Source organism: Vanacampus margaritifer, chromosome 19, assembly GCF_051991255.1.
Source record: "Vanacampus margaritifer isolate UIUO_Vmar chromosome 19, RoL_Vmar_1.0, whole genome shotgun sequence".
NCBI classification, from domain to species: Eukaryota; Metazoa; Chordata; class Actinopteri; order Syngnathiformes; family Syngnathidae; genus Vanacampus; species Vanacampus margaritifer.
The window spans coordinates 18590118-18608027 of record NC_135450.1 but is presented as its reverse complement, the minus strand read 5'-3'; the positions used below and the strand labels follow the sequence as shown (position 1 = coordinate 18608027).

At 46.4% G+C, this 17910-nt stretch overlaps 2 protein-coding genes across 4 annotated transcripts in view; one reads left to right on the top strand and one right to left on the bottom strand.

Moving 5' to 3' along the window:
• The window catches only part of cdc40 (cell division cycle 40 homolog (S. cerevisiae)), a 24443-nt gene extending 10568 nt beyond the window's left edge, over positions 1–13875 (bottom strand). The window contains exons 1-3 of one of the 2 annotated variants that reach the window (XM_077552495.1): positions 13736–13875; positions 12264–12424; positions 194–260 (exon numbers count right to left, since the gene is read on the bottom strand). The gene's annotated coding sequence lies outside the window, so the exon portion shown is untranslated. The remainder of the gene's footprint in view (positions 1–193; positions 261–12263; positions 12425–13735) is intronic. The other variant, XM_077552494.1, reaches the window with a different exon arrangement.
• The window catches only part of wasf1 (WASP family member 1), an 18239-nt gene extending 329 nt beyond the window's left edge, over positions 1–17910 (top strand). The window contains exons 2-10 of one of the 2 annotated variants that reach the window (XM_077552497.1): positions 8294–8440; positions 9016–9150; positions 9249–9402; positions 9767–9884; positions 11245–11301; positions 12271–12434; positions 14250–14420; positions 14998–15521; positions 16233–17910. In XM_077552497.1, coding sequence (XP_077408623.1) covers positions 8308–8440; positions 9016–9150; positions 9249–9402; positions 9767–9884; positions 11245–11301; positions 12271–12434; positions 14250–14420; positions 14998–15521; positions 16233–16390 — 1614 coding nt within the window. In that variant the 5' untranslated portion in view covers positions 8294–8307 and the 3' untranslated portion in view covers positions 16391–17910. The remainder of the gene's footprint in view (positions 1–8293; positions 8441–9015; positions 9151–9248; positions 9403–9766; positions 9885–11244; positions 11302–12270; positions 12435–14249; positions 14421–14997; positions 15522–16232) is intronic. The other variant, XM_077552498.1, reaches the window with a different exon arrangement.

The window sequence follows — 17910 nt, the reverse complement described above, 5'->3', positions numbered from 1 at the left end:
CACATCTGGGCAGTAGCAGCCTCTTGACATGTTGGCCCTGCCTGCATGCGCAACGTCACATCAGTGGCAGTACAAATATTGACCGTGAAGAGCACAAAGCTGACAACATATCACATGTGGCTGTCAGGATTTGGGGGCTCCCCGTTAAGCAATCGCCTGGCCTTCAAGGTGACGTGATTGAATTTGCCCGCACTGGAGAGGATGGATGGGCTCCATCGGCCAGCCTGCAGTTGCCGTGCGATGGGGGATGGGGAGGCACGCTGGAAAAAGAAGGGGAAAAAAGATCATGCTTGGTGAAATTCGAAACCTTCTTTGTACTACTAGCGCGAGAGTGGCCACTGTCATTTAGTGACGAAATCTGCTTCAAGATGATGATGGGATGACATCCATTTGAGTGAAAAAGTGCAAGAGGTACGATCTGAATGTCATCGGGGTGCAGGTAGCATTAAATCTACCACGGGAAAGTTTTTTTTTTTTTAAGTAACTTTTTGTTTTGCTTTTTCAATTTCTTGCTGGTTAGCACTTCTGCCTCACAGTTATGAGGTTCTGAGTTGGCATCTCAGCGCCGGCATTTCCTGACTGCAGTTTGCTTGTCTTGGGTCAAAAGTAGCCCAAATCGGGTCAATTAGTTAAACCGGTGCCCTAATCCAAGAGGGACCGAACCAACGGTGGTCGGGTTGAGGATTTGACCCAGGCTGTTGGGTCAACATTTGGATCCAACAATGGGTTAAAAACTACTCATCCTGATGAATTAAAGCTACTAGGTTATCAAATGCTAATTTTACGACCAATATTTTCTAAGTCATCTCAAAACATTATTGCCTGAAATGTACTGATTAATGTCCCAAATAACGACCAGATTCAGCTCTTGAGCCCAACTTTAGTTAACTCAATCTGGAAAACAAACCCAGATATGTTGAGCGCGTGCACTGTCGAAAATGGATGGTCTCAAAGTCTTGTAAGAAAAGTTGGTGTAGCATTAAAAACGAGACTTTCATGCAGAACTCGAAATGAAAGCGCCGCCCGTCGCTTGGCAGGCCGTTACAACAGCGCGTTCATTTTTCTCATTATTTCTTTCCACTTGTGCAGCCTTTCTTGTCTGTTGGGCATTGTTGGCCACAACGTTGATTGGCAGCGAGTATTGGCGCTCGTTGTGTCCGCCTTCACCGCGAGCCTGTTGACAACAGCGTGGGTACACGTGCTCGCCCTTATTTGACACTTTTTGCATGCTTGCTGCTGGGCCGTTTGCACTCGTGCTCTTTGATTGAGCGGACGGAGAAGGCATCCATTCCGGAGTTGATGAAAGCAGGCCAAATGAAGGCAGAAAGAGGACGAGATGCACTTTCTGCCTCAGACTCAACGGGACCAATGAAAACACCGGCGACTCACGACTTGACTCCAGCTCATCATGTGGCTTAGACGTACTGCACAAAGTGCACATCCAATACAGCACATGAATCTTACAGCTTGTACTGGAATGACACTTTAGAAAAATTATTGACTTCTTTATGGTCTCTTACTTCCCACAATATTTTTCTGTAAAAGCACAAATGAGATCAAAACATTCCTACTCACCAGAAATGTTGATGATTAAAAGTAGTGATTGTTTTGCTACTTGTCTGGAACAAGGTATGAGCAGCCAATCAGAGGAGGACAAGCTGACAAAAAATGTTGACGTGGTGGAGGTCTCTGTGAGGACAATCCATCCATTTAATACCGCTTATCCGGGGTCGGGTTGCGGGGGCAGCAGCTTTAGCAGGGATGCCCAGACTTCCCTCTCCCCAGCCACTTCAACCAGCTCCTCCGGCGGGATCCCAAGGCGTTCCCAGGCCAGGCGAGAGAGAGACATCTCTCCAGTGTGTCATGGGTCGTCCCCGGGGGCCTCCTGCCTGTGGGAAATGCCCGGAACACCTCTCCAGGAGGCATCCGAACCAGATGCCCGAGCCACCTTAACTGGTTCCTCTCAATACACGCATGTTTTCCCAGGTTTAACTACCATTGTGGGGACATTTTGGTGGTCCCCACAAGTTCAGACCTCTTTTTGAGGGTCAAGACTTAGTTTTAGAGTTTAGGTTTGAATTGGGTTAGGGTTGAGGTTAGGGTAAGGAATGTGGGCAGGCAATCATTTTTCATGGTTGGGGTTAAGGGAAGGGGCTAGGAAATGCATCATGTCAATGAGATGTCCCCATGATGATACAAAGACAAGTGTGTGTGTGAAAGCTGCACTGTGCAAAATAGACTTTGCAGCTGTTGACGTTGTCTTCCTCCGACGCGGTCACATGACTCAGCTTTTCACAATAACTTTCGCAGCCATCTTGCTACTGGGCCAGCCGCACACACACAATCAACAGCCAATCTTTCATTTTGGAATTTTTCTGCAACCGAAACAAACCTGCTGAGCATAAGTAGCACAGGTGGTATCGCAATGCCCCAGGATGGTCTGACTGAAAGAAGAGAAATCTTATCAGTCATGCAAAAAAATAACAAAAAAGTTGGGGACAACTTGAGGAAAGTTTCGGCTCACTTTGCTGTTCTTTGTTGTGTTTTGGTTTGCCTGTTTGTTTTTGGGGGGAGGCCGTGTAATAGAGGAGCCTTGGCCCGCCTCCTGTTGAGGTCGTTGGATGGATGGCTCACCTTTGTTGACATAGCTCTGATGCTTTGCCAGCCCCCCCCCCCCCCCCCCCCAGAAAAAATTAAAATATTTCTCATGTGGAGGGAAGAGCGTATATAAAGAAAATGACGTAGTGGTGAAAAAGGAGTCTGGGCGATGTAGCGATGTTAGGTGCCATCACTGCGACGGTCCCGCCTCCTATCTGTCAGCTGTTGGGATGCGGCCACACACTCACACAGGAACCATTGTTTGTGCTCTTGGTCCGGGCCCAGCACAATAAATGGCGCTTCTGTGCCTGCTCTGCGTTGCCCAATACCCCCGCCCCCACACGCTAGGACACCGGCCTCCATTCGGACCACTCGGCCTTGCGTCCCTTGTGTGTCCTTGCAAGTCTGTCCCCGACCGTGCTTCCGTCTTTGCTGCAGTCAGATGCACTCAAAACTCTTGTGAATTTGCTTGATTTCTTGCCAAGGGAAAAAGGCTCATCCTTAACTTTGATAACAAGTGATGCCCAACCATCCAGTTTGGCCTGCACGTGTCCTCATTAGGGTGCTGGATGAGTTGGAGGCAGCGTATCAGCCAATCTGGTTTTCGTAACCTTTCCTACTACCAGCTGAAGCTATCGTGATCAACGACAAGATCGTTTCCAGCAGTCAGCCACGAGTCTCTGCCGGCACTTTCCGCACTTTGTCTACTTGCATCCGATTTTGCTCTTCCTTCCAAAGCCTCTTTGACATTTGTTCCCATGATTATCTTCACTGGTTTGGAAGGCAAACATGTCGGCGGTCAAACATTCTGGCAGCGACAAAGGCACAGGTGACTCTTTTGCCCAATGAAGCACGGTTGCGTCGTACCCGTGAGTGAGCCGGATTATTCCCTGGGGACGGGATGAGAGGCAGAATGACGAGCACAATGAAAAGCCAAGCAGGTCACTCCTCCGGTTTTTGTGTTTGGATTGTATTTGCATTGTGTTTGACGGCTTCCCGTCTCCGCTGTCGCTTGCTTGGAACTAGATGAGGAGTTTTCCTCAGCGGATCTTCTTACAGGTGAGTTTTGGATCGGCCTGTGTTGATATTAGCAGAACAAGTTGAAAGCCTCTTACGAGCCTTCTTTCAAGTCAGCAAGTCTTAAAAAGCTGACTTGGAATGACGCCAGCCGCCCTCGGACTGTATCCGACTACATTTGAATAAGCAAAACGTCAAAACATTTCCCACACGGATGCTGTAAACTTGGCAAAAGAGTCAAAGCGGACTCGGTCATGTCGTATAAAAAGCACAGACGGAATCCTGCTCCACTCGCTTCAGCGTGAAAGGCAAACTCGAATACATGTCTGATTGCTTCTCTTATGACGGCAATTTGGGCATGAAATGAGCTTGCCCTTTGCCGGCACATTTTCGTTTTGCAGCAGGAGCGCTTAACAAGTGTCACTTTGAATGAATATGATAACAGTTTGGGATTGACTTGGCAGCACAAAACCCGCCGGCTGCCTGATGATCAGACACGACTCTTAACCAGCTCCAACGGCAACATTTGGCTTTTGTCTGCCGTGATGAGTGAAATCATCAGTTGGACAACCTAGCCAGCGTCACATTATGGAATCCATTCTGCGTATGAGTGAAGGGCCGTCATTGGCGTATGACAAACCGGCCGGGATTGAAAATCAAGCTGGCATGCAGCAAAAACTTGGATTGCAAAACATACACATCCACTTTCACTCTGTCACATGAAATTCTCTCGTAGAAAGCACACAGGAAGTCGGCCATTTTGGTTTCAAATGTCAATTTTGGGGTTATTTGGCCCGTTTGGTTTCATGCAAAAGTCAGACAGACCCGCCCGAAGACGCTTTCATTTAGCTGCGTGAAATTTGCGAGGAATGTCGTTGAAAGTTGAAAACATCCTTTTAGTGGCATTTCTTTTTGGTTGAAAATTCACTTGAATTAACCAGATGAAATTTGGTAGGCTCACGATTGAAAAATACTGTATATATATCCAAGCCTTAAAACGTAGCAAAAGTTGACCCTTGCGGATTTGAAAAGTCCACTTTAGTTGGAAATTGAGCCGCCGAAGCCAAATGAGCAACACGGGTTTGGGTGGATGTGTTGATTATTTTGAGCAGACCCAAGCCCGCGTGCAGGAAAATGCACAGCAAGTCTGTCAAATTTTAAGGCTCCCTCGAAATTGCGATTTGGTCAGATTGCTAGCAAGTGAATACATGAGGATGCTATTGCTAGGAATTGCAATTTTCGTCCTTTCACGTGGACGGCGTCTGGCGGCAAAGATGGACGTCTTGCCAGTCCTTCAACATCAAACTTCGGCAATATGATAAAAATCAAAACATCCAGCAAGCAAAATGAAAGGGCAAGGAAAGGGGACGGACACAAGTGGCCCTTACGTAAGCCTTTTCATTTCTACACACATGCCCGCAGCTCGGTGTGTGCGTGCGTGTGTGAAGCTGCCGTTATATAAGACTCGCTGAGCGCCCGTGTAAAACGTAAGCATGCACTCACATTGATGCATGTTGCACTTGATTTTCTCAAGGCCTTGTGTCTTTGGCACACGTGTGTGTGCGTGTGCGTGTGCGCGTGCATGTGTGTGGCCGTGCAGTGGACTGGAAGACGGATGAAGATGCGCGACTGTGATTCAGCGCCTTTAAGGTCGGAGGGAAGCCATTCCGCCAGGCAAGCCAGCTGTTGCTTTTTTTTTCGTTTTCTTTTTGACACGTCCACTTGCCACGAAGACGTTTTGGTCTGAGGACAGCGCACGCAATCAAAACTTGTCAAACCGTGCTGTGCATTGCGGCGGCTAAAAGATGGACGTGCATTGTGCAAGCTGATGTTGATCTTCTTCCTGATGAAACGTCAAGTCAGACAGGAAGGCAAATGCAGTGAATTCCAGCAAATGGTGGCCTGGGACCTTGACTCAACTGCAGATGGGAAGAGGCGTCAATTAGGAAGGAGGCCTTTTTTCCCAAGTCACGGCTCCATGTAACGGACAAACGGCAACATCATTCTGTGCAACTTCATTTACAGTTTCATGAGAAGGAAATAATAATAATAATAATAATGTATCAGATTTCTATAGTGTTTTTCTGGCGTTTTTCATCTTCGTTCTCAACTAGCAATTCTATTTTAACTGTAGCAAAAATTTCAAAATCCAGCAAAGCTTCCTGTTTATTTGTTTTTTTTACACATCCATCCTCCTGCAATGGTCCTCTCTGAAGGTCAGAGGTCAGCTGGTCGTTTGTCTGCCGCGTCCAAAATCAAAACCAGCGTGCCGCTTGGCACAGGTCGGCCTCAGTGGTGGAGATGATCTCCGGAGTGCTGACGAGGATTTCCTGTCGTCCAACATTCAGATAATCAACTAGCATGTCAGGTAGCAAGTTGGCTTCATTGAAGGTTCCAAATCAGTGGCGGGAAAACGTCACGTTCAAAAGTGGTCATGTGAGAAACTAGGACGCTTGCTGATGGCCACGCCCACAGGCTACATTCAATGTTCTTTCTTTGAAAGAAGTCAACTGTCTTGTTTTGCTGGAAATTCTAACTTTTGCTTCCCGCCATCATTAGCGCCCTGACGATGGGCTGAAGAGCCGCTCGGACTTTGCGAGCGGCGACTGCGCCAGCAGGCGGCTATGCCTTCTGCGGGATTTGTTGATATTTTTCCAAGTGGATGACGAGTTTACAAATGCAGCGGCCTCTCATTATTTGGCATCCGTCCGCCTCTGACGGATGGCTTCCTGTCGCATCCGCACATACGCCAATGGTGAAATTTGCCCCCCAGGCCCGACTAGTGGCCCAGTGGCAGCATTCGGGCATCTTTTATTGAAAGCCGCCCTTCATTATTCATAGCGGTGGCTTTTCTGTGCGCTCAGCAGCAGATCATCGTCTTTGATTCTGTTTGTTCATCACACACTCGACAGCCATGAATATTTACTTGTCGCTCTTTGTACCGCCGAGATCGCGTCACAACTCCGATCCATTTGGAATAAAAGACTCAAGCGGACTTTGGGTGTCGACTCACTCGCAGTACAAAGTTCATCATTGATGCTGCTTTGAATGGAGCCAACATGACACTTTTTTTCCCTCCCCCCTCCCAAATTCAGCCCCTGAAGCCAGTTTGATGAACCCGTGCTGCAAAAGAGGCAGGAAGTCCGCCAGTCTGGATTGAAGCCACCACTTTGGTTTCATTTCCATCTTCTTAGCCCATTTGACTTGGCAGCATGACATTTGCTAGACATGTCTACCGTATGCAGAGCCACCAAAACATTGCAAGTCGGCCATATTGGCAGGAAATGAGCGTAACCTTCTTGTGTGACACAGTGTGGTGTTTTGTGTAAAAGTTGTCATCCAAAGAGAAGCCGCTTGACCTGCGTGCGGTGAGGAAACGCTCGCTTCATTAGGATCACTCCATTGACAGTCTCACTTTTCACATTTCAGTTCTTTATATAAAGATGTTTATTCTGATCTTCTATTTCAAAAAAATTCCCACACAAGTATCTCTAGTTGTAGTTGACAAACTTGACGCTTTTGTTCCCTTGGGTTTTGGGACAGGAAAAAAGACAAAAGCTTGGCCGTTATGTGAATGGCAAAGAACAGAATTAGCATAACATGAGTCAGAAGTCGGACGCATCTAAAGCGAACCTGTCAACGTCAACACCGCTCGTGTCGTTTGTCTGAACGCGTCGTCGAGGAGACGCCATTGTGGGCCACGCCACAATTCTTTTGTTGGTGGGGGGGCTGCCTGCCGCATTTGTGTACTTTCAGCCTGCCGAGCCAGTCGTCAAGAAAACGCTGAATGCTTCAACTGATTGGTATCAAAGTGCCAACTATCAAAGACGACACCTTCCCTGACAAGCCTCAACAAAAGGCACAAAAAAAAGAAGCTTTTTTCACACAAGGCAGCGTGCTCGCTTGACATGCTCGCTCGACGTCTTTCAGTTACAATCAGTATGAAATGTGCTCAATCAAGGTTGGCTTGATGGATGTAGAATGATAAAAACATTGATCATCAATCATGTTGCATTATTTCATTCCCTCTCCCAGTCAGAACTGATAAGAGACTAGATGAGGAATCAGATCAATAAGCAGTATGGATCTCGTCATTTGAATGAAGTGTCATCCGTAGGCACAGAATCAGATGCCGGCGATTCTCTTGTCACGTGACTTCATGCATGGCGGTGGCTTCAGTTTTTTTGCCGCTTGTCTGAAGTGGACTTTGCTAAAGGGCATCATACAATCCATGTTGAAAAAGATAAAAAATGTCTTGACCTCCTTTGTGGTTTGACAAATTATCTACTTTTTGCTGGTCAAGCTTTGCTCAGCATTGATGATTTTTGTTCAACGTCTCCGTCCAGTCGTCCTCGACTTGATTTCAAAAGTTTCCATGTCAGATTGGGGACACGCGTGTGTGTTATTATTATAAAATGAACATTTTTGATTTAGCCTTCCTTCCTATCCTTTCTAATAAGAGATGTGCACCTTCTACCATATTACTGGTGTATTTTTAGTGCCTAAAGTGGGAGCTACATTTGTCGTGTGGAGCTTGTTTGGTTACAAGAGGTCAGATATGATAAAGCAGACGGTGGTTGGATATATATATGAAGCGACCGCGCAGTTTTTTTCTGTTCTTGCCTTTTGCTCCCCATTGCATGATTGTTGATGGTGTTGACCGGCTGTCCCCTCCCAGGTGACGGCGGAAGGATGCCGCTGGTCAAGCGCGCCATCGAGCCCCGGCACCTGTGCCACACAGTGCTGCCCAGGAACATCAAGAACGAGCTGGAATGCGTGACCAACATCTCTTTGGCCAGCGTCATCAGACAGCTCAGCAGCCTCAGTCAGTATGCAAAAACATGACACGCACGCGCACGCAATATATGTGGTACGGACGTTCAGTCGATAAGCCTTCCAAAATATTTAGGGTTTCAAAAAAGCCAAGTATGCTCTTATTTAGGTTTCTCCAAACAATAACAAACCTCATGGTCTGCTTGACAGCACTTGGAAAAGTTTGGTGAAACATCCTGTCAAAAGCTGGCCCTTCAAAATAAAAGCAGGCCAATATGGTAAAACTTTGTTGGCTTTTGCACTCCAATTATTTTGTGGTTGTTTAGTGTGACTGCCGGCATGCAACCAAAAATAGTGGCCAGCTTTTATTTTGAAGGTCTGACATTCTGACAGGAAGTGTTACGAGCAGACCAGGAAGCTCGTTATTGCCTCCACTTGTTCAATAAAGATTGAATAGTGGAATGCTATATGTTACACACGACTTACAAAATCATCCATTTGGCGAGTCAGTTTCTATTTTTTTGGTACGAGAAAGCGAATACGAAAGCGAATGAAAAAAAAGTGTTCCGCACCACAAGACTGATGCCGCGTGTACAGACATGTAATCATCCTGATTCTGATTTGCAGGCAAATATGCGGAAGATCTGTTTGGGGAGCTGTTTAACGAGGCCCACTCCTTCTCCTTCCGGGTCAACTCGCTGCAGGAGCGCGTGGACCGCCTCTCCATCAGCGTCACGCAGTTGGACCCCAAAGAGGAAGAACGTGAGCACTCGTCTTCCTCTTTCACTGCCACAATTAAATTAGATGAGATCTAACGATAGCTTGCAATGCCCAAACCCCCCCCCCCCCCCCCAATTCAGTGTCCCTGCAGGACATCACCATGAGGAAGGCCTTCAGGAGTTCCACCATCCAGGACCAGCAGCTGTTCGACCGCGACTCGTTGCCCGTCCCCATGCAGGAGACCTACCAGGCCTGCGAGCAGCCGCCGCCTCTCAACATCCTCACGCCCTACAGGTCACAAATTCATTTCTTATGCGTGCATTGAGATTGGGATTGGGATTTTCAAGTGTCTCTCTTCGAGTTGCGCTTGATGGATCTTACATTTCACAGCCAAATAATTCTTCTGTCGACTGACGCGCACATAATCCAGATGATGAAGAACTCATTTTCAAATCCCTCAAATTGTCAGTGGCCATTTGAGGGCATTTGGACGGATCCTTCACGAGCCACAGAATGTTTATTGCATTATCAGCAGCACACCGACCAATCGAGCAAATGGACTCTCTTCTTTCAGTTTGTTTGTGCTACTTTCTCTTCGGGCAGTAGTAGCAGCAGTACAAAAAATGGTCACAATGCTCTTCCTTCCTTTTGTGTGCAGAGACGACGGAAAGGAGGGTCTCAAGTTCTACACCAACCCTTCCTACTTTTTCGACCTGTGGCGAGAGAAGATGCTGCAGGACACAGAAGACAAGCGCAAGGAGAGGCGGAAACAGAAGGTACGTCTCCTGATTGAGGGATACGTTTTCTTTTGTTTCTCCATGGTGAAGCGTTACGTTGTGTGGCGCTCGGCGGACCGACGCCTTTTTAACTCAACCTCGTTATGACGGACGACTTTTCCAGACGGGCCAACGGGCCCAGTTAGCTGGTACTTGCGTGATGATTGCATCACAAGCACGGTTTTGGACTTTAAAGGCATCCTCGCTTGCTAAACACTTGAAAAACGCAACTTGAAAAGGACGAGATCCTCCTCTCTCACAATCCGCCAACCAGAGAGAGCTCTTGAAGTGACGTCAATGAGGATCAAGCACGAGCGAGCGAGCGAGCGAGCGAGCGAGGCTCATCGAGGATGCGAGACGGCGTTTACGAGGGGGGGGGAGGTTGGCTGCAATGAGGAGTTTTTCCAATTCTTTGGCGTCACACTACACAAGATTTGATTTACATCAGAGGAGTGGGATTGTTTACAGCCCAGACCTCCTCTTGCACTCATCTTCTTATTCAGGAAGTTCCCGCCTTTGCCAAAGGACCCTGCAGCAGAGAGAAAAGCCCTCTTGGGGAAAGGATGGGAGGAATTTGAAGGAATTTTGCTCAAGTCACTCATCACAATCCGAATCGACTCCATTGGCCAAGTTTGTCAAACAAAACAAGCGATGATATGAGCTTGACACTGACAAGCAACTACGAGCGCTCAACTCGTCCAATTTGGTCCAGCAGGGAGCTAACATTTTTGTCAAACTTTGGAAACAAACTATGGGATTGAAGAGCAAAGCGGCTGACATGAGTTCATCGATACAACATCTCAGCAACGACTACAAACGAGCGCACATTTAGCATAGGCCAGGGGTGGACAAGTTGGGTCCGAGAGAGCCGCAGTCCTGCATGTTTTTGATGTCTCCCTCCTGCAGAACGTAATTATGAGCTGATGATTTGAAACACCCGGGTTGGAGGCAGGAGACACCGAAAACATGCAGGACTGCGGCTCTCCCTGGCGTGGGCGTAACCAACGCCACGTTTGAGTATGTCTTATATTTTCATTCATCGCTTTTTCATCCTTGACTTTACCGTTTGTCTCTTCAACAATATGATCCATTCGAGGGTGATCGATCTGGCGTTTTCTTTTCAACACGACTAAGCTCTATTGTGTGTGTGTGTCTCAATTCGCTGAACGCGCGTGCATGATTGCGACCTCCCTCTTGCTGCCAGCGTTTGTGTGTCTACCAGCACTTTTGCCCTCTTTTGCGCTCCCTCTCGTGATGGTGATGATGGATTGAGTGCAGTGTTGATGTGTTTGTTTTTGTTTTTCTGACCATCCCCGATGCTTCTCCTCTTGTATCTTTTTGTTTGCTTTGTTTCTTATAGTCGCAGGAGCCCCGCATGTATGATCAGGTGTATCGGTACTTAGACCTTCCCGGGCAGGTATGTGACATGCTCAAGATGCCATTATTTGTCTTTTTGCTCTTTGTTTGTGTCTTTGTCATTTGTGCTCCAGCAGCTTGCGTGTGCTTCAATGCTGACGTTCGTATGGGAGACAAAAATCAAGCCATTTAAGCCCTGCTTGATCACTTACTCAAATGCAGCTGGGGGAGGCCTTTATTTCTATAACGCTATTATTTCCAAAATAATGTCTTTACTAATAGAGCGATGCCTGAAAGTACTAGTTAAACTTCAATGTTTTTCAAAAATACAAGCTGTCGTTGGGCAGATGTATTTATTGATTGATTGATGAAGTCAAACTTGAGCTCCAACTCACTTCACAATAAGCAGCATTTTTCCACGCAGTCGCCAGTAAATAGTAGATGGGCCCAAACGTTCAACCCGCGCACATTTAGAATGAAACCACGCGACTGTTTGGATCTTAGACCAGGAAGTAGATTGCTAACTGCTAATGCTAACCAAGTGGCTTTTACAAAACTAAGTGACAAAGATATGACAAGGCATGTACAGTGTTTGTATATAGTTTATTTTTTTTTATTCAATTTGTATTTTTTTACTGCAAAAAGGTCTATTTGATAAGGGAAACTTGGTACAGTAAAAAAAAATATCCCCCCCCCCCCCCCCCCAAGAAAAAGGAATTATAATATGAATGGTGTCCTAATTTTATGGAACGGAGGAGCAATTTGTTGTCTGTGTAAAAAAAATGCAACATCATTCTCATATGATCACTTTTTTTCTTCAAACAATCTGACTTTTAAAATAGTTTTACCAACAACAACAAAAACAGAGAAAATGTATGAATATATTTTTGTTCCCAACTTTTGTTGCAATTAACAAGAAAGCGCCGTTTCTTTGCGTGCGCTTCTGGCGCCAGCTTGCTCAAACAGTCAAGTTGAACCCAAATGACAACGGAGGAAACTAACTCACCCGTCGGCCTCTCTTACCTTGAAGCTGAAGGGGATCGATCGTCCAGCGGAGCTCGACAAGGTGCCGCGGGCGCCCCACGACCGCAAGAAGGAGTGGCAGAAGTTGGCGCTGGGCGCCGAGTTGGCGCAGGACGCGGCTGACGACAAACACCGAGAGGCCAACGGCTCCGCCGGTTACCCTGACGACAGGTATGCGCACATGTCACGATGAAAGCACTGGTGCATAATCAGCAATTCATTGCGGCTCACAAATGTTTGACAACTACAGTATGCTCAGTAAAAAAAAAAGTTTTTGGTAGAGGATAAATAATATGCGTCTGGCTGTGAGTCATTTCCAGGTGTTGAGCCCTGTTTGGAACAGCACTCGATTGTTTTCTGTAAAAAGTCAAACATTTCATCAACAGCTTTTTTTTTTCCTTTTAATCCAGATCTCATTAGACTAGAGTGCATATGTTTTAGGAATGGGAATCTTTGACTGTCTCACAATTTGATTCCAAATTGATTTTCAATCCCCCCCAAAAATGATTTTTGATTCAAAATTATTTGATTGACATTGATTTCTGCTTCGATCTATAGATGTGCAAAGAATCATCATATTGTACTCCAATCTGGTTTGCAAGATAGAATGACAAATGGAGACATTAAAAAAAATAATTAAACAGTATATTTATTAAGTTTTGAATTGTAAGGAAGGTACCCTTTTCCACAAAAACATTGTGTGGACCACAACTGCTACTCTATAAATGTTGATGATTTTGATCGTATTCCTGAGCAGACTGAGTCCAGTTTAGCAGACAGCGAACAGTCCCTGAAAAAGAGTCCAATGCTAGTTTCCGTTTCACCCTGTTCCGTTCTCACTGACCATAAAGAGTAGCAGTGACTTGCTTACTTATATTGACTTTATTTGCGTAATTCAACACAGCATAAAGTACGTTAGTTATTCCTGGCTAATATGTCTATCTCACTTCCTGTAGTGTGTTTCCTCACTATCAGTTCTCCAAGCAACATAAAGACAAACTAACCGTACTATTGTTTACAGTATCAAGCAGTTTCTTGGAGTTAACTGTAAATCTAAACACACAAAACCAAGAAAATTAAACACGGTGCCCACTTCAATCCAGACACGCTTTGTTCTGCGTGTTATCTGAACACAGCTAGCTCAAGGCTAACGCATGATGGAAAAAGCATCCCATTAGTTGGGTTTCCTTCTATCCACCCATTTGTATTGGAATTTTCAAGAAATGCGAAAACGGAATAGAAACGCTAGAAATTCGAAAAAGGGCACACAATTCGCAAAGAAACGTTTACGCTTCGAGTATTTTGAAGCGCATCGAAAAAAGGAAACTGCGAATTTTGGCCACGGAAACAAGTTTATTGACTCGCTAACGCTAATGAGCGCGCCACTCGCAGCACTTTCATTACCCATAAGAACGGCTATTCAAACAAAAACGCTTCAAGAATGTATAAAGAAGCATGTTAACATTACTCACCGGCACATGCTCTTCCAATGCTCCAAAAGAAAAACAACATTTATTGGCATAACTTGATTGTGACTTTCATCACATCTCTAATGTGGCTACAAATTTAACACGCGCGGAACCACACTGCCCCTAAGTGGCCAAATCGTGTATTACACGAAGAGCGCCCCCAATAAAGGCACAAGCAAACAAGGGCAAGACACTGAAGGCAGCATAAAATAATAGAAATAAAATCAATTTGGGGATATTTTATATCAGTTCTGAATCGTAGTAAATTATTCCTATGAGAATTGTTTTGGTTTGGGTGTATTTTTGGCGCACCCCTAGTGAAGCATCCAGTCAGGATGTTGGAGATGCCCCCTCGCAGTTGCCAATTGCTTAATGTCACGTCACAGCTGGAAATGCTGCCAGGAAAGAGAATTCATGAGGAATGTTTTATGAAAGTCGGGATGCAGAGATGACCACGTACTCAATGTGAGTTGATGCTCGCTGTTGCGTGACAACATGCGTTGTTGTTGACATGCAGGGCACAGTTGTACACGGAGCACCTGGACGGACCCTTCTCGCTGGCGGCGCTGCCCTACAGCCAGATGAACGACCTGCTGAGCCGCGGCGGCGACAGAATGTACTCGCGGCCCAACGATCCGCCGCCACCGCCTCCGCCGCTGGGGGAGATCAAGCCGCTCTCTGTCATCAGGTGGGACTCGGCAAACTTTTTCAACACTCGACGCTTTTTCTCACGGTATCGGTCCACAAGTAGTAGCGCTGCGGCGCCAACATTTGCCAGTCAACTTCATCAAGTCTTCATTTTCACTTGAATCACTTCAAAAACTGTCCAAAAGAGAATTATTTCTTTAATTAAAAAAATAATAATCTTGAAATTAAAAAAAAAACGTATTTAAAAAATAAAAAAAAAAATAAAAATAAAAGATAGTAATTTCTTGCTTGCAAGTTTTTTTTTCCCATGAAAAAATCTTTTTTGTTTGCTTTTTCTTTAGGAAATTAAACTGAAATAAAATACAAAATATGACTTTTGAAAATCTTTTTTTTTTATGTTTAAATTCTTGTATGTTTTCTCTCTCGCAAAAAAAAAAAAGAGCTGAAAGCATATTTTGACATTTAAGTTAAGGAAGGAGGAAGAGTAAACCGAAAAGCGGAAAAAAAATGCATCATGAAATGACAACTTTTTAATAAAAAACGTTATTAAAGTAAAATGTAACTTTTTTATATAATTTTTTCCCCCTGAGCTTGATGAAGGCGTTTTGTTGTTGCAGTTCGGGCTTGTCGGACGGCAGACCCGAGTCTCCGGCGCGGACAGCGGGCCTCAACTGCAACGCTCACCCACCCCCGCCTCCCCCCCTCCCTCCCCCGCCTCCGCCCCTCCCTTCCTCAGGCTCACGCGGCACACCTCCGCCCCCCGTCCCCCCGCTACCCGGGCATCAGCAAGCCCCGGTCGTCCCCCCTCCCCCGACCCCCCTCCAGATCGCCCCGGGGGTGCTCCACCCGGCGCCCCCGCCGGTGGCGCCACCCCTCCACTCTTCCTCCCCGGCCCGCCTCCAGCAGGTGGCAGACAAGGGCCCGCGCGGGAGCTACTCGGCCCGGCCGGACGGCGCCGCCCTGCCTCCTCCGCCGGTGCCCCCCCCCCTGCCCCTGACCGGGGCGCGGAGCTCCTCTCCCGCACCGGCTACGCCCCCTCCCCACTCCAACGTACACGAGTTGGCCAGCAAGCGGCACCATCCCGCCAATCTGCCGCCCATCAGCGACGCCCGCAGTGTCCTGCTGGAGGCCATTCGAAAGGGTAGGTGGCAAAGAAAAGTCCGGCGCTACTTGATGATTTTTCTGCCGCTGATGTGAAAGCTTGTTGCACTGCGGCAAGTATGCGTGTTTCGTTTGTCCTTCACAAACTTCATAAGCAGACGGATGACAAAAAGGACATTTTCCAAATGGACAAGATAAATCTCCTAATCCGTTTGCCAACGCATAAAATGCAACAGCAACTACAACATAAACACTGAGTGGCATTTTGGGGTGAAAATGTGAATATGTTTTGTTTTGTTTTTCACTTTAATGTTGGGCCTCCTCACCATGTCATATAATGCAAGCAAGCCCGCTGGTCTGCCATCTAGTGGGGAATGCTGATATTAAAACTTCAAACACAACTTCCTTCATACATATTCGCAGTTTGGCATTTTCAAATTTGCATATTAGCCTTTTTTTCCAATATTTTTCCATTTTCTTTCTGGGATTGTTTTCCTCTATTTACTGCCATTGTACTTTTATTTTGGGGACATGAAACGAGGGGCCAGTTGCCCATCCCTGCTTTCCACTGTAGTATCTGCGACTGGAATGTGTGTGTCTTTAAAAGGCGGGTCCAGGCCCGGTAAGTGACGTGGGAGCCAGCAAATGAGACGACTGCATTTAAACACTGCCACGTTGCGCAATCAAAACAAAGGATTTGAAACCAACCTGAGTTTCTTTCTTTCTTTCCTTCTTTTCTTGTCCCTTTCAGGCATCCAGCTGCGAAAGGTGGAGGAGCAGCGAGAGCAGGAGGCCAAACACGAGCGCGTGGGCAACGACGTGGCCACCATCTTGTCCCGCCGCATCGCCGTCGAGTACTCGGACTCGGAAGACGAGTCCGAGTTTGACGAAGGCGACTGGATGGAGTGAAGGCGACGTCGCGCCGTCATCCTTTTTGTCTTCCTTTGGCAAGGAAAGGCTCCCACCTTCTTCGTCTCCCTTGTCGTCGTCTTTCCGTGCTGCGAGATTTCACTTTTATGTTTTTTGTTTTCAACAAGCACATGCTTTTTGTGTCCTGCCTGTAAGGCTGAAAACAGGGCTGGGCAACCCTGGGTCGGTGAAGCCAGCGCTTTTCTGTCCGTACAGCTCCAAAAACAAAGAAAAGGTCTCCGTCCGTCTGGTGATGTCCGTCTGGCCGTGGCGATTATTTTCCAACTCACTGCAAGTTTTGTCCAAGACTGGGAGTCCTTGACATGGTCCCGCCCCTTCAAGAAGAAAGAAATGAAAATGAAAGCTGCGTCAAGCCTGACGGACTGAGCCCGTTTTCACTCCCAAAAAGTCTACAAGCTTTGACACATTGAACAAAACAATTTCTTGTGCTCTTCCGCTGATGTGGTGGCTTCAGAGCGCCTCGTTATTGGCCGCTGCAGAGAGCAGCAAAATATTGAGTAGCGCTCAATTTTTTGTCAGGACGGAAAGAGCGATTTGTTTGGCCGCGGTTCGGACGCCGCAACTTCATTACAACTCATTTGATGCGTTAACAACACGCTTCCATGTGGCGCCCAATTTGGAAGACATCTTTCGTCTGGCTTCACGGCGACCCGGAAGGTGCCCAAAATGGCCGACTTGCAGTTCGGCGTTTGTGCGTCCTCTCATAAATCGCACCACTTCAAGTCGATTGGGCAAATTGACGCTTTTGTTTTGATGTTTTCAATCTTGAGTTGAAATTCGCTTGCAAAATTCAAATCAAGCTTTGGTGGTAAAAAGGGATCCCAAAAGGTTTGGAAAATGTTGCCCAGCCCTGCAGAAGAGAAACTCGTGAAGGCATTTGCACATTTTCTTTGCCGCATCTCCAACAAAAAAAATGTGTGTGTGTGTGCTTGGGAACAATTTGCGTGTTGTGCTGTGTTTGCATCCACCCACTGACCTTTGAACTCGAGAGAACTTGCAGCTTGCGAGCAACTCGTGTTTTTCCATCTTCAGCTTCAGCAGGACTGGATGTCCGATTGTTCGTCTTCATTTCAACTTTGTGGCTTCAGGTGCAACACGTCCAACGGCAATCAAGGCAGCTTTTACACACACACACACACACACGGACACCCCTTTACTGTAACGAGAGGCCTTAGCTCGTTTGGTTCTACAGCAGCAACCTGCGGAAGACATTTTGTGTCACTCAAAAGACAGCAAAAAAGAAAAAAGTGTCAGCCATGATTTGTGTCCGTCCGTCCGTTGTTGTTTTGTTTTTTTCTTGGACTTGCCTTAATGTGTGATGTCGTTGAGTTGATGAATGTATTGTGCCGTTACTACTTACTTGCCTGCTTGTGCTTGTATGCATTTGCTGTTTCTATGTTGGGGAAGGTTTGGAAGAGACAAAAAAAAAAGAAGACTCGATCAATGTCTCATAATTTACAGTTTGCTTGAATGAATAAAAATGTTTGGTGTAAAAATGA